The sequence below is a fragment of the Onychostruthus taczanowskii genome, unplaced genomic scaffold (genome assembly GCF_017590055.1).
Source record: "Onychostruthus taczanowskii isolate IOZ18803 unplaced genomic scaffold, ASM1759005v1 scaffold2, whole genome shotgun sequence".
NCBI lineage: Eukaryota > Metazoa > Chordata > Aves > Passeriformes > Passeridae > Onychostruthus > Onychostruthus taczanowskii.
Window position 1 is genome coordinate 12342399 of NW_024499239.1, and position 14896 is coordinate 12357294.

Sequence of the window (14896 nt, forward strand, 5' to 3'; positions counted from 1 at the left end):
TTAGTAAAATGCCTAAAACCATACAAAAGGAAGATTAATCAGTTGCTCTAATAAAGCAATTAGTGCAGACATATTCATTCATAGGGCAAATTCTGAGATTTTCCAAAAATTATTTCTTCTGAGTAGTGTTAATATTTTAGACCAAACTAGAAGTTTTGCTATTTTCTTGAAAGGAGATTGCCCTCTTTGCCTTTGAACACCAAAGTCTGGAGATTGTCTGCTGTTGTGCTTTAATACAGCAATGCATGAACTCTGCTGGCAAAGCCTCCAGATCCTCCTTCTCCCTGGCTGTCTTGTGCTGGCTCAGGTGACAGCCTCTCTGGTGCAGCTCTGACATCTTTTGTCCCTGAAGTTCACACAGGAGTAGGGCAAGGCAGCGCCTGGAGGAGGCAGCACTGCAGCTCCTCCTCACCGCCCGTGGACACAGCGCTCTGCTTTATAAAGACAGCAGGATTCTCTGTCTCGGTGGTTTGGACACGTCTGTGTTTCCAGCTGACAAACTGGCTGCTGTCCTCCCACGCTGCAGGCTGTACCCTGTCTGCAGGTCAGGCTTGGAGCATCCCCCCGGGAGCGTGGAATGAGTGAGCGCTGGCCCAGTGAGACTGCATAAATGGGAGCTGGTGCTTGGGAGCCCAGGACTGGTGCTCAGGTGGAGAGAGACTGCATAAATGGGAGCTGGTGCTTGGGAGCTCAGGACTGGTGCTCAGGTGGAGAGAGACTGCATAAATGAGAGCTGGTGCTTGGGAGCTCAGGACTGGTGCTCAGGTGGATTCTTACAAGTTGTCAGCGGGGCTGGAGGGGTGGTGAGTGGGTGGGGCCACACTCAGCAGACCTGCCATCTAATGATGGCTTGTTCTGCTCAGTGGGCCATAGAGTTGAGGACTAGGTCACATTTAGCCAAGGTCAATGGCACAATTTTCCTGGGGAGTAGTGGACATTAACTACCATCATGTAATGCCTTTTAATTTTTTTTCAATAGACCATTCCATAGTATTTTATGTGTGCTGCTTTGGTGGGGTGATATGAGCTCAAGTCAGTAAGATTAGTTTGGTCATGGGCAATAAACACAACAGGCATAATCCAGTGTGTCAAGTTTTAATGTGCTTTCCTAATGCCTGCTCTCCATTTTCAGCTTGCTGAACTCCAACTCCTTCACTGTTATACGAGATGATGCCTTTGCTGGTCTCTTCCATCTAGAATACCTGTAAGTTTGGTATTTTATGTCCTTTATAAATAAAGATGTTTTGATAAGTTGCCAAGACTCCTGCTGCAGAGTCTTGATCTTTACTGTTATTCCCAAGAGCAGGGGAGCTGAAGGATTTATGTTCCACTCCTGTGCACATATCCTTTATGGTGGCTGACGATTTTTCAGACGTTACAGTGCATTTTTAAAAGATGCCTTGAATACAAGGTATCTCTGTGCAAATACAGCACACCAAAAAGGCATTGCTTAGCAAGAACTTGCCTGGGCTTTCCAGAACAGTGCCACCCCTGTTAAGGGGATTTGAATCTCAGGGAAGAGGTGGAGCAGTCTGTTCTGACCTATGGGCAGCCTGAGCAGGAATTGCAGAATATTGGTGTACTGTCCTGAACAGCCCTGATTCTGCTTCTCTTCTCCCAGGTTTTGCCTCCTACTTTGCCTTTTTTCTGATACCCTGTTTAATGTCCATAGACTTTACCTTTAATTAATTATAAATACATAAATATACCTTTCATGTAATATATATTGTTGTAATTATTTATATTATTATTATTTTAAAATATTTAACTGTCTTTTTTGTTTATATTATTCACTTAGTTAATTGATTTTTCTGGTCTTTTTTTTTTTATTTTTAGTTCACCGTTTTTCTTTTAAAAAAAAATATTAGCTCTGGTACAAGGCTGTCCTCCCTTCACACTCCAAAGGACAGCATTTCTCTGTGTTACTCAGTATGAGCTGGTGTGTTTGAAAATATGAATGTGGCCTGAAAAAAATCCTCATTCCACCCACCTTTCCAAGCTGAAATGTAGCTGTGGAAAACATTTGTCCTTTTTACAGAAAGACCAATGCTTATAAAACTGACTCTTGCTGAAATCTTGAAGGCAAATAGATATTATGATGGGGTATATTAAGGGTTAATAGTCTGGTACATGTGGAGTAGCCAACAATGGAATTTGCAGCTAATGGTAAATGGTATGTGCTAAAATCCATGCTTCAGCTACATCTGGATTTTTCAGAGATAACAAGTTATCCAAGCATTCTCTTTTCTTTGTGTCTACAGGGAGAAATTATTTGCAGTGGTTTGTAAAAAGGAAAAAAAAACCATTTTGCGTTGTACCATTAGCAGCCTGCTTTCAAGTGCTGATGGGCTTGTCCCAGCAGCATAGCATACACTGTGGTAGTTGTACTGGTCACTGCAGGCAGACCCCTGTCTGAATGAAACACCCTGCCCTCCTCGGGTGGCCAAAGGGCAAATCTCTGTCCCTGGCCACCAGCTGCAAGCCAGGGAGCAGGATGGAGACTGGTAAAGCCTTACAGTTTAAATTATTTTAGCAGCTGAGTAAGTGGTCTCAGTTAATGGTTGTGGTTGCCTTTTCTGCCAATTCCATAGAGCTTTTCCTCTTCCCAGCAAATCACCCCTCCACCTTTTGGGAACTGGCTGTGGGTGGCCTTTCTCTGTGATTTGGTTCTTTGGCCAGTAAAACCAGTACAGCTTCCATAAGTCGTGTCTCTCAGTTACCAGGGACCAGACTTTGTAGAGAAGAAGGAAACCTCAATGATAAACAGGAATGACAAGTGTCTGTCTGTACAAAGCCAAAGTCTCTGGCCGAAGAGTGGCTGGGGAGCACCCACAGCTGATACCTATGTATAGATAATATATATCCAACTGTGTCCTGTTGCACTTGCAGCACTCATAATGGCATTTAATGCACCCTTAAACTAACTCTGTGTGCAGAGTCTGGGTGAGACAGGTCTGATAAAGATGAGAGCTTTGCTGGTGAACAGACTAGAATTCCCAGAGTAGCATCTCTTGGAGACCAGGCTTGGTGATTCAAGAATCTGGCAAATTCCTGAGTCCCAGCTTGTAGCAGTGTAGCCTTGTTTATTTGCACAGACCACTGAGCTGGTGCTGTGCAGGGATGCCAGCTGCCAGTGAGGGTGTCAGGAGGCAGGGTGGCTCTCTGCTCTTATGGATTGAATTTGTGGCTCCACACAGCCCTGAGAGGACTGACCTGCCTCTGACATCTCCCATGTAGACACAACACTTTCTCATCTGCACCCTTTGCTTGCAGTCAGGGTCCCAGGCACTTCATGAAGGATATTTCCTACATCTAAACTGTGGAACCAAGAGCATTTGTCATCTCCTGCATTCCCTTTATCACTTTCTTGAGAAGAAACCTTGTATCATAGCATTTTTTCCTCTAACATCTCTGCAGGTCAAACAGAATAAGGGAAGTACTTTCATCTCACAAGCCTTTCATAAAGTCAGCATACTGTTGTCTTCATGCAGGTATAGCTGTATCGTGCAATATCTTGACGGCCACCTGGCTGCAATCACTTTGCAGGGATGGATCATGGTGTATTTGGGGATGTGTCCTCAAGTGCTCAGGGGTCAAGATGCTCAAATGTCAGCTCTTTCTTGAAATGCTGATGTGCAGTCAGGAGGAGCAGCGTGCTGCTGGAATCGATATGTGCCTGTCATTATTCCCCCAGTGCACAGGGCTGTGACTTGTGTGCAGCTGGCACCCTGCAGAGATGTCCCAGCTGGACAGAGCTGAACTGTGGCAGCCAGAACTGAACCAAGGCAGAGGTCTTGCCATTTGTGCACATGTCAAATGTGTCAGTTCAAGTCAGGGCTGTGTGGGTGCGGAGGTGGCACTGTGTGCGTGTGCTGCCACGGGAGCAGGAGCCATCAGAGCAGCTCTGCAGCCTGGGCAGCCCTGGCACCTCTGTGCTGCCCGCTGGTTTCAAAATGCTGCTGATTTGTGAGAGGGGAAAGTAGGACTTTATCTTCTAAAGTCTGCCTCAGAAGGCTCTTCTACACAGGTCTCTTGCCTCACACAACATATCCTGAGAGGATTACCAAGAGAGAAATATTTTTTTTTGCCTTGTTCACTTTATTCCATTTCTGCTGGGCATTTGTGTCATGTGCTATCCATTGTGATGCCAGGTACATGCATTGTTCCTTGCAGTCTGCCCAAGGAAAGGGGAAAAGGGAACATGAGCAACTCCACGGAGACTTCCCACTTCTCAGTCTGAAGAAACTGCCCAGAAATATGCTGCATCTGGCAACCATAGCTTAAAGCACAGTGGTGCTAATAATAATGTTACTTAAAGTATTTTAAAATACTCTTTTTTTGGCCTAGATTTATTGAAGGAAACAAAATTGAAACCATTTCAAGAAATGCGTTTCGTGGCCTTCGTGACCTGACTCACCTGTAAGTTATTTAACACTTAATAGAGTAATTTCTACTTGAACAAAATTCTCCTGGGAGACCACTGGTTTTCCTGCTACACAGAAAACGTTTCTTCCCTCTGTGTCAGGTTCCTACTGCTGTCAACAACATCCTTTCCATAAATTAAGAACCAGCCTTAGAGCAATTCTTGCCTGGGCAGCACTGCCACATGTTGGGCTGCCTGTGCGCAGGCACAGCTGGGTCTGGGATGCCCCTGGTGCCCAGTGCTGCACTGGTACCACCACCAGCACCACACTGCCTGCTCATGATTAACATTCCTGCTTCTCTCCAGTGTGCTCAGCGATTGCTCTGTGGGTTACATTTGCACCTGGGCAAAAAAAAAAAAAAAAAAAAGCTTTAAATATTTTACTTTCATGTGAACTTCAAGCAATCTCCATTCTTGAATGAGAATAATTAATGCCTATTCCTGGTAATTTCTAACAGTGCCAGTGGCTGGACAGTACTGGATAATTAACAACCTGTAAGTGAGCTCAGACTTTGTAAGAATTGCAAGGTAAGAGATAGCAATGATACTAAGCTCTAACTTTCTTTTCTAGTTCGTTGGCAAATAACCACCTCAAAGCTTTGCCAAGGGATGTCTTCAGTGATTTAGATTCTTTAATTGAACTGTAAGTAATGAGAATCTTTCTACTGCTTCTGTCAATCTTGCTCTTAGTTTTAGGTGCTGGGTGTGTGGTGCTGTATCTGGTATCTACACAGAAAAAAAATTGTATTTTTTGTTCTGTTTTTCATTATATAATTATTTGCTTGATAGACTCTTCTAAAGTAACTACTACTTCTTAAATCACTGTTGCTTCTTATGATGCTGTGTGTAACTTGTGTTATTGCACTTCTTTCTGATGTCTTGAAAATTGTGTTTTAGAGAAAGGGAGACAATGAATTTTAAAATGATGGTTTCTCTGAACATATTTCCCTATTATTGTTGCATATTCCCCGAGATTATTTTAGTACAAGGGATTAGTTTAAAAAACAAAACAAAAAAACCTTATTTTCCTTGTTTCTGTGCAGTTGTAGCAGTTTGCTGACATTCTGTCAGTATTTTCCTGTGTACCTAGGATTCCCCTATTTTTGGCCTGGCTCTTCCAAACAACAAAGTAAAATCATAAGCCACAGAAATTGCCAAAGCATCAAAAAACAAGTATAGTGCTGAAATTGTACATACATGAGCTGGAAGAAGCTAAATTGACTCTATATCAGCAGCAACTCAAAAAATACAAGTCTTACATCTGTATTTTACATCTGCAAGGCTGCTCTGTCAACCAGCAGTACTGGAAGAGTTTAGTGAAGGAATGGGAATTCTCTGTGTCACTGGTAAATGGTGCAAAGGAGGCCTTCAGCAGACAACCTGAATGTCAGGATGTATTACATTACAGTCCTCATCCTATGAAAACTTACCAAAAAAGTAACTTTACACATGAATCACAGTGCTCCATTACTATGATTATATATGACCATAGAACGCAACAGTTTTTCAAAAAACCCACTGAAAGAGAGCTCATGATAAAGCAATGCAGATAAAACTTAAGAAACGTCCCCGTTTTCAGTTCAGAACAATTCAAGGATACTCAGATATTTTGAAATTCAGCATGTCAAGGTGATGACAGTTCTGTAGTACTCATATTGCTATCAACCTTTTCAAATATGTTTATTTCTGTGTGTTTTTTTAGAGATTTAAGGGGCAATAAATTTGAGTGTGACTGCAAAGCCAAGTGGTTGTTTTTGTGGTTAAAGATGACAAATTCCACTGTTTCTGATGTCCTGTGTATTGGCCCAGCAGAATATCAGGATAAGAAGTTAAATGATGTGACAAGTTTTGATTATGAATGCACCACTACAGGTATTCAGAATGTATATTTCTAAGCACACTACAAATGGTTAAATATCAGAAGTTTAGATTATGCCCTTTCGCCTCTATGAGCATGACCTGGGGGGAGGAAAGGGTTACATACAAAGCACTTCCAAGTACTAGAACAAGTACAAAATGGGAAAATTACATTTAGATGCCAAAGTATGTACTGAGTTTTTATTTGGATTAACTGATAATGGGAGAAGAGCTCTGCCTATTCATATTCCAAAAGACTTGATTATGACTCAATTTGTGGCTTAATTTTCATCACAGAATGCTTTTTATTATCTGGAATAAAGCCATATAGTTATAGCAGATGGGCTTCCCAAAATCTCTGTATTTCACAGAAAGCAATGAAAATAAGTTCAAAAACGTGGCTATAGCTGTTATCTTTATTTGATAAATCATGATTTATTAGCATCAAAGATGGTGGCAATAGTGCCAGAATTTCTTCAGGGAACTCCATTAAGTTGACAAGAAAAGTCCAATAATATTCTGACTACTGTCTTGCCTAGAATCTTGATTTTTTTTATTTTTTAAGGTAATGTAAAGCATGCTGAAGGGAGTGAAGAGAAATTTGCATGTGGTTATGCTCATATTTTATGCCAAAACTGCTGCAGTTACCCATCTTTAAATGTAGTCACATCATATAACTGAAAATATCAGCAGCGGGTATTGTTTTTCATCTTCTTTGAATAGGATGTCAGTGCTCTGCCTTTTTTCTAGACAGTAATATCAAAGGTGTGCAAGTTCTCATCTGTCATCAAGTCAGTCATTATTATTAAAAGACAAGAAAAAAGCTGATTACTAGTAATGTAAAATGAAATTTCAGGAAAAGGTATGAAAGGTGCTTTGATGGCAATATGTGAAGGAAAAGAGAACGAACTCAGAATTCAAAATTATGTCACAAGAGCAGCAGAGGTAAAGTGCAATAACCTGCTGCATAAAAGAATGTCAAACACAGGAGAGCAATGAAGTTTAGAACAGCACCAGAGTTACGTTCCTACATCTGCCAAATCACCGAGATGCAGCAATGCAAAGTAAAAGCAGGCTTTATTTCATTGCAGTCTGGTTTAAGCCATTGTGTAGCACTAACAGTGCCCAAGAGAAAGACAAACCTGGTCCACAAACCTATCCTGACCTACCAGCCCTCTGTCGCTTTTTTGTACCAAGACGCTGTAAAGTTGCTCCAGGCAAAATTCACCCTTAACATTGTCCCTCTGTCTTCTGTAAGTGAAATTACACCAAGCATCAGTCTAACTCCACATGCTGCAGAGTTTTAGGGAACCAAAGGCGTTCCATGGGGCAAGGACAGCCCAGCTGAATATTTGCTCAAATGCCCTCAGAGAAGCTCCACAGCACTGCATGGTGCTGTCACATTCTGCTCTCTATGACCTTGGTGGTCTGTGGTGTCAGACCACTGCTGTTTTCTCCTTCTCTGCTATGGCCTCCCCCAGATCCAAAGGGAGTGTAAATATGCCCATATTCCTTCCCTGAGGATAGATTAGTCACAGGCTTAGCATACACACTGTAGGTGTATTCTCCTTTCCCAGTCAGTGGTGGGTAGGGCTCTGCAAAGCTCTTTCATTCATGTTAGTCTTCAGTATAGTATTTCTCTCCTTTGCCAGCTGGGATCAGACTTTCCATCATTTCTGGTCTCCAGTACTCTGTGTCGAGCACGACTGGATGCAGGATGTAGCAACAAAGCAGTTTGCTTGGTAAAATGTGTGTCTTGTTGGCCCAGTCAGATCATTGCATGAGCTGAACTGCTACAATGGTAACAGGAGAGATGGAAAGAGGTGCTGCCAAATTTAAAATAAAATGGCAAAGAACAAAATGGTCCTGTTGCTTCTTCACAGAGAAAGCGATTGACAGTACTGGTGACCTGCATTTTAACTCTTTTTGTGATAGCATCTGTCTTCTCCATTTCTCAGTGCTTACATCATGGAAGCAGGTTAAGCCGTTTCACTTCATTTCTTGTCTTTCTTCCTCAACAGTGTGTGAGGGGGCTGTCCTGTGGCTGAGAGCACCACAGGGAACATGTGACTCACTTTCAGGAGACTGGAAAACAGGCCTCGGGCTCCCACAGCCACTGGAAAGAGGCCATGTGCATGCCTGGGACCAGCTTTGCCCAGACTGCAAGAAGGGATCATCTCACTGAGCTTTGGAAGCTTATTTCCACCTTTCTTTACCTAGCTGGGATTGTCTTCTGGAGGTGCTCTTCTCTTTCCCTGCTGTCTGGAAGGGAGGTAGTTTGCATATAGTAGCTACTGCTCCATTCTTGCTCCTGTTCTGGAGATCTCCTATGGTGGGAGAAGGGAAAGGATGGTCAAAACTCCCTGCTGGCACACCCAGGTCCGGATAGTCCTCTGCAAGGAGGAAGGGATGTGAGGAGAGTGGGACTGAATGGCAGGATACAGCTTTGGAGCAGCTGCCCAACACAGACCATCACTTACATTTTTACTTAGTGTCCTATAATGCTCCCTGCACTCTCCTGTGCTGGCATCAGTGCTCCTGTGTGCTGGGATCAGCCCGAGCAAGGGCTGCCAGAACGAAAATCACCCCAATAAAAGTATTGGGCCCCTCACCTGTGACACCATGATGCCAGCTCAACCACAGAGGGAGCAGAAGTGGAAGAAGTGGCTGGAGGACAGGGGGACAGCCCCACTGTAAGCCAGCAGAAAACAGCATGAAAACCATGTGTCTTGAGACAGGGAGAGCAAAACTGTGTATTGGGGGGAGGGAGAGAGGGACAGCTATGCAGCCAGCAGCACAGGGAGAAAGTGTGGGCTGTGTCCTCTGCCCTCTTCCATCCAGGGGATCCAGCTTAAAAGAGAAAGATATTGGAAAAGGGCTCCTCCCCCCAGTCCTGTATTTACTGTATTAGAATTTTTTGCAACCCTGATGTGGCAGCAACTTTCACTGTGTAACCCTCTTCTACATTACAGTCTGGTATTCCCACCTGGTGCTAAAACCAATGTTTATTGCTTTTTACTGATTACAAATGATTTCCCTACCCATTTTCACATACAGACTGGTTTGTTTCAATTCACAGATTCCCCCGAAGAGTTTCACAGCTGTTCAGATTCCAAGAAATGTCTTTTCAGGATTAGTTTTCTGGGGTTTTTTCCCCTCAAGATTTAAAAAATATTTTTATTTTGTGTGACTGTATCTGCTCTTACTCCATCCTTTTATAACTGGTCAGTTACCTTTACTTTTTGCATACTTCAGTGTTAGTTTTCCCCAGCCCTTTTAGTTTCCCAGTGAATGAAGATAACTTTCTTGTTTGCCTACCAGCATTTATGAACCAAGCCCAAGCTCTGTTTATAATAGCCCTCGAAGAATGAAGACTGTCATTTCTTTCACAGCTGTGGAATCTGCTCTGTTTGTTTAATGGTAGTCATCTATCTTTATTCTCCACAAGTGTAACTCCTCAAGGGCAAGGCTTTCAAGCATGCAGAAACAGAGGGTTCTTCATTCAGAAGCAATTATTTCATAATGCACCAAAATAAGGGACTCGAGTGAGGACTTAATTACCATTTCACCAAAATCCCTGGATGCTCAGGCCCTTCCAACATAGCAATGCATGGTGAAGGCTTGTAGCAAATGGAGCTAAAAACAGTGCAGAGCAGAGCAGTGGTTCTGCACAGAAATGCCATCATAGGGAAGTTGCCTTTCCTTTTCTATGTGTCTATATCCATACACGACTTCAATGCAAGCCTCTGAACACACTTTAGACCTGAGTGCTTTGTCAGCTCTGCTACACCATTCCCCCCCCCCCCCCCCCCCCCCCGATAATAGAGATCTTGCACAGCTGTCTGGTCAAATGTCAAATTCAGACCCAAATCTCCTCACTTTGCCCCAGACTGGCTCTGTGGTGACTGCTGACATACTCCAGGGTGAATTTTCAAGTTAACTCTACAAAGGCAGGTTGCTCCAATTTCTCAGTCTTATTGTCTAGTACAAGTTTTCCACTGGATAGTAATTTTCAGGTTGGTTGTATTTTATGCCTAAACTACATTATAATGCCCCATAAAACATTATGTTAACTGAGTTTTTGATTACACCATTTTGTCTATGGTCTAGGCAAAATGGGGTTATCCCCAGGCAAACTTCAGATATCATTTCACTTTCTGCCTGGTTTAGCATAACACAAATTGCTAGTGATTAAATTTGCATGACTTAAGAAGTTATTGGACTTCAGCTGGTAGTTGCTGTCTCTCAGCTTGAATGTGATTCTAGCAAGGCCATTTCACTTGACGGGAAAGCAACTTCCAGCTGTGGGGAAAAGAGACTTCTAAATTTCACTGATAGTAGCCAGCCTGGCTGGAAAATCTGAATTATTTCACTCTTTACATATTTGAGCTCCTTGACAAATACATTTTCAGAGGACAGTTCATGATACCTAAAGCAGGAGACACTTTCTTTGTTGGTTCATGCCTAGCATGAGTACTGATGCTTCATGATAGTGTTATACAAAATGCAGAGTATTTAACTCATTTTCCAGTGTACATCGTTCTAATCAGTGACCACTTACTCTGTGTTTCCAGCAAGGATGCATCCTAACTGTCATAAATGTATGTTTCTAGATTTCGTTGTCCACCAGATTTTGCCCTACCAGTCTGTTTCAGTGGATACATTCAACTCAAAGAATGATGTGTTTGTAGCTATTGCACAGCCCAGCATGGAGAACTGCATGGTGCTGGAGTGGGATCACATTGAAATGAATTTCAGGAGTTACGACAACATCACAGGTATATCAACACTGAGATTCCAGCCACTGATGAACTGGATAGGATTTGTAGGTGGGATCAGTTTATTGAGTATGGTCCTGAATCTCTGTTGAATTTGGCTGATTGAAGTGAGTGATGTTTGGACATGAGTAGTGCATCTTGTTAATACATGCACATTTAACCTTACAAACTAGGCTTTTTTTGCCCAATCTTAAACTTTTCTGAAGGCACAAACACTTGCTATAAATGTCATACCTTGGCCCAGCTTAGCATTCACTGCCTCAATCACACAGCAAGTTAAAGCAGAAGCTGAAGGAGCACTTGATCTTGCCAAAGTGCCTACAAAACAAAATATAAAAACAATCTATTGCATGTTGTAGGAAACAGGTCTGAAGGATGCTTGTAGGGTGAGCTGACCAGGAAGACAGCTGAAAATATTTAAACTGTGATTGTTACCTAAAGAGATGTACTGTAAACTTCAGCATTTACTTTCAATTTACAAATATGCTCAATTAACTTCTTGGTCAGATTACTGACCAAACAAACAGCCTGTGTGGATGCCAGGTGATGTTCTAATGCTGAGTTTCTAACAACTGTTCTGACCCTAACCAACACTTGTGGTGCTCAGTCACACCATGACAGCAGAGACAGAGTCTTCAAAGCTGTTTTCTGCTGCCTGTTTTCCCAGATACTCCAAGCCAGAGGTTTTGAATACTCAGGAGCTAAATCATCAAAGGAGCATCTTTTCCTCCTGTCCTTGTTGTGTGTGATCGATTATTTTTTACCTATATTTTGGGAGACATAGAGTATGCTGTGTCCTGCTCTGGTGTGGAATTCTACAAAGGCAGCAAGCACTTACCTCTCAGATCAGCTGCGTGTGTCACTAACAAAATCTTACAAGAAGCTACCCCTCTGTCATGAAATTTTTGAAACAAAACCTGTTGCTTTTTTAGGTTTCATTGTGTTTTGGTAGATTAGGGTAAAAAATGTATCAGGGATGTAAACTGAGAATTCAACAGCTCAGAGAGAGCTAACTGAGCCCTAGAAAATCTCTGGGAACTAAGTTGGGAGTTTGACTCATTTGCAAAGATAGCAAACACTAGATACACACTTCCAGGTGTATTTCATCTTCCTTTGAATGATTTGATTAGGAGACATTTCTGCAAAGGATTTTTGTCCTAGCTCCACACCCAGAGCTTGCTCCTGGAAGGTCTGAGCTCTGGACTCTGAAATGTACATGAGCCTGATTTTTGCCAGGGGACACAGGAACATAAAGAGCCTCCTGCAGAGACTGAAGAGTGTTTTGTAGAGCTCTGGAGCCAGCTCCACAGAGAATTTCACTACTTACCATATGCTTGGCATTTGGATATCTAAATTTAGCTCTTTTTACAATGTGGGCTTTTGGAGCTGAGCTAGTTGTCAAGATTGCCTTTAGAGTGAAGTGAAGAGAAAAGCATTGCTGTCCTCTGCAGAAGGAGACAGGTGAAAGCTCTTCTAGAGTTTGTGTTTTGACTAAGTTAGATCAAAAGGAGCCTGGATGATCAGCTTGACCATTCATGCCTGTGCTGCAGATCCCTTGCTGTACTTGAGGTGAAGGTACACCCAGCTCTCCTACACTGCGAGGGTGGCAGGTCATCCCAGGCCAGCTCTGAAAGCCACAGGTAGGGGACCAGCAGAGGAGCCAGGGTAAATCTCCATAGTGGCTGACCAAGGATGCACTGGGGAGCTTGGGCAGCTGTGGTTCTACCTAAACTGTGTGCTTCACAGAGGAATTCCTCTCTGCTTCCAACAACACCTATTGTAATAGTCTCATTTTTACGTTTTTGATGTGGTTCTTTTTAGTGCAACTTGACATTCTCAAGACAGACCATAACCTGATCTGATCTATCTGGCAACTGCAATATTGCTAAATATTTCTAGTTTAACAAAATCTCAAGAATACCTAGCACAAACTACAGAGTTAGATTTATCTTTTTCATCCTGCTGTCAGGGGATATATCCACAAGGTGCATAAATATTTCTATGTACAGTAGCAAAAAGCTGACTCTAATCCTTCTGGAGCAAGAAAAATATACTCTATTTCATTCTTCTAGTTAAGACAGAAAGATTACAAGAATAAGAGAATTTCAGATATTTGATGAATGACAAGATAAAAACCTTGTCATTTTTAATTAATAAAATTTAGCTTAAATAATTGTTTTGGATACCAGGGACCATGTGCTTGAACAAACAGAGAAATAAAAAGTATTTTGCAAAACAAGGAATTAGGATTTTATGGTACATCATACTTGCACACATTGCAGGGTGGGACAAGTCATCTCTCCAGTTATTGGGAAGCAAAAAGCTTGAGAAGATGCTCTGATGGCATGTAGCAGAAAACAAAATTATGAGATGGTGCAGGTTTAAAAAAAGGGGAGGGGTGATTTGGTAATAATGTCTGTGGTGTAAAGTGTGGCTTGTGCTGTGCTAATACATGTGTTGTTTTGTTTTCTTTCTTTGGGCAATAGGTCAGTCTATAGTGGGATGTAAAGCCGTTCTTGTTGGTGACCAAGTCTTTGTGGTGGTGGCACAGCTCTTTGGTGGCTCACACATTTACAAGTTTGATGAAAGCTGGACGAAGTTTGTCAAATTCCAGGATATTGAAGAATCTCGCATTTCCAAGCCAAACGATATAGAGCTTTTTGAGATAGACAGTGAAATGTTTTTTGTCATAGCAGATAGCTCTAAAGCAGGTTTGTCAACAGTGTATAAGTGGAATAACAAAGGATTTTATTCGTATCAGTCTCTTCACGAGTGGTTCAGGGACACTGATGCTGAGTTTCTCGATATAGATGGAAAATCATATTTAATCCTCTCTAGCCGTTCCCAGGTGCCCATTATACTCCAGTGGAACAAAGCCTCCAAAAAGTTTGTCCCACACAGTGAAATCCCCAACATGGAAGATGTCTTGGCTGTGAAGAGTTTCAGGATACAAGATGACCTTTACATCACACTCACAAGATTCATTGGTGACTCCAGAGTTATGAAATGGAATAGCAAACAGTTTGTGGAGATACAGGCCCTTCCATCCCGAGGAGCCATGACGCTGCAGCCTTTCTCCTTCAAGAACAATTATTACCTAGCCTTGGGAAGTGACTATACCTTCTCCCAGATTTACCAGTGGGATGGTGAAAAGAAGATATTCAGATTATTTAAAGAAATCTATGTGCAAGCACCACGGTCTTTCACAGCTGTGTCAACAGATCGAAGAGATTTTTTCTTTGCCTCTAGTTTTAAAGGAAACACTCAAATATTTGAACATATCATCATTGACTTGAGTTTATGAAAAGATGCTAGAGTGAAATTTATGTAGAATGACATTTATAAACAAACAAAACAAAAAGAGACCTTTCCAAAAACAGGGTGCACCTATGGAGTATGATGACATTTTCTGAACTTTTCAAACTTGCATATTAATCAGGGACTGCACTTACTTCGTTACTGCATGACATGTCCATTTTATCCTTTTTCAAAGACACTTTGCAATCTTCAGTCATTCAAAGAGGAGTGCAGTGCATTAGAATTAATGTTGACATCTAAGAAAATGATCTAAATTTAATCCAGCAAACTCCCTTGAGTCAAACATCTCATAAAGAAAAAGAAGAGTGAGCCATACAAGGCATAAAAATGATCTTGACTCCTAAAGTAACATTTTAGTAGTGTAGTTTTAATATTAGAGCCTGTTCTTCGTGGTTGCTGATGAATTGTAAAAGCAAGCAGGAATATTCTAGAATACACTGAGTTCTCTCTTCAAAATCTTTCTTTCTGGTTCACAGTAAATCCAAGACATCATTATAATTCTTTGCAGACTGAAGGGAGA

General features: G+C 41.9%; 1 protein-coding gene across 1 annotated transcript in view; it reads left to right on the forward strand.

The window, feature by feature from the left end:
- LGI2 (leucine rich repeat LGI family member 2) overlaps positions 1-14376 on the forward strand; it is a 32974-nt gene extending 18598 nt beyond the window's left edge. Inside the window, exons 5-10 of the mRNA XM_041402814.1 lie at positions 1133-1204; positions 4348-4419; positions 4995-5066; positions 6126-6295; positions 10894-11058; positions 13545-14376. Coding sequence (XP_041258748.1) covers positions 1133-1204; positions 4348-4419; positions 4995-5066; positions 6126-6295; positions 10894-11058; positions 13545-14362 — 1369 coding nt within the window. The 3' untranslated portion in view covers positions 14363-14376. The remainder of the gene's footprint in view (positions 1-1132; positions 1205-4347; positions 4420-4994; positions 5067-6125; positions 6296-10893; positions 11059-13544) is intronic.
- The last annotated feature ends 520 nt before the right edge of the window (positions 14377-14896 follow it).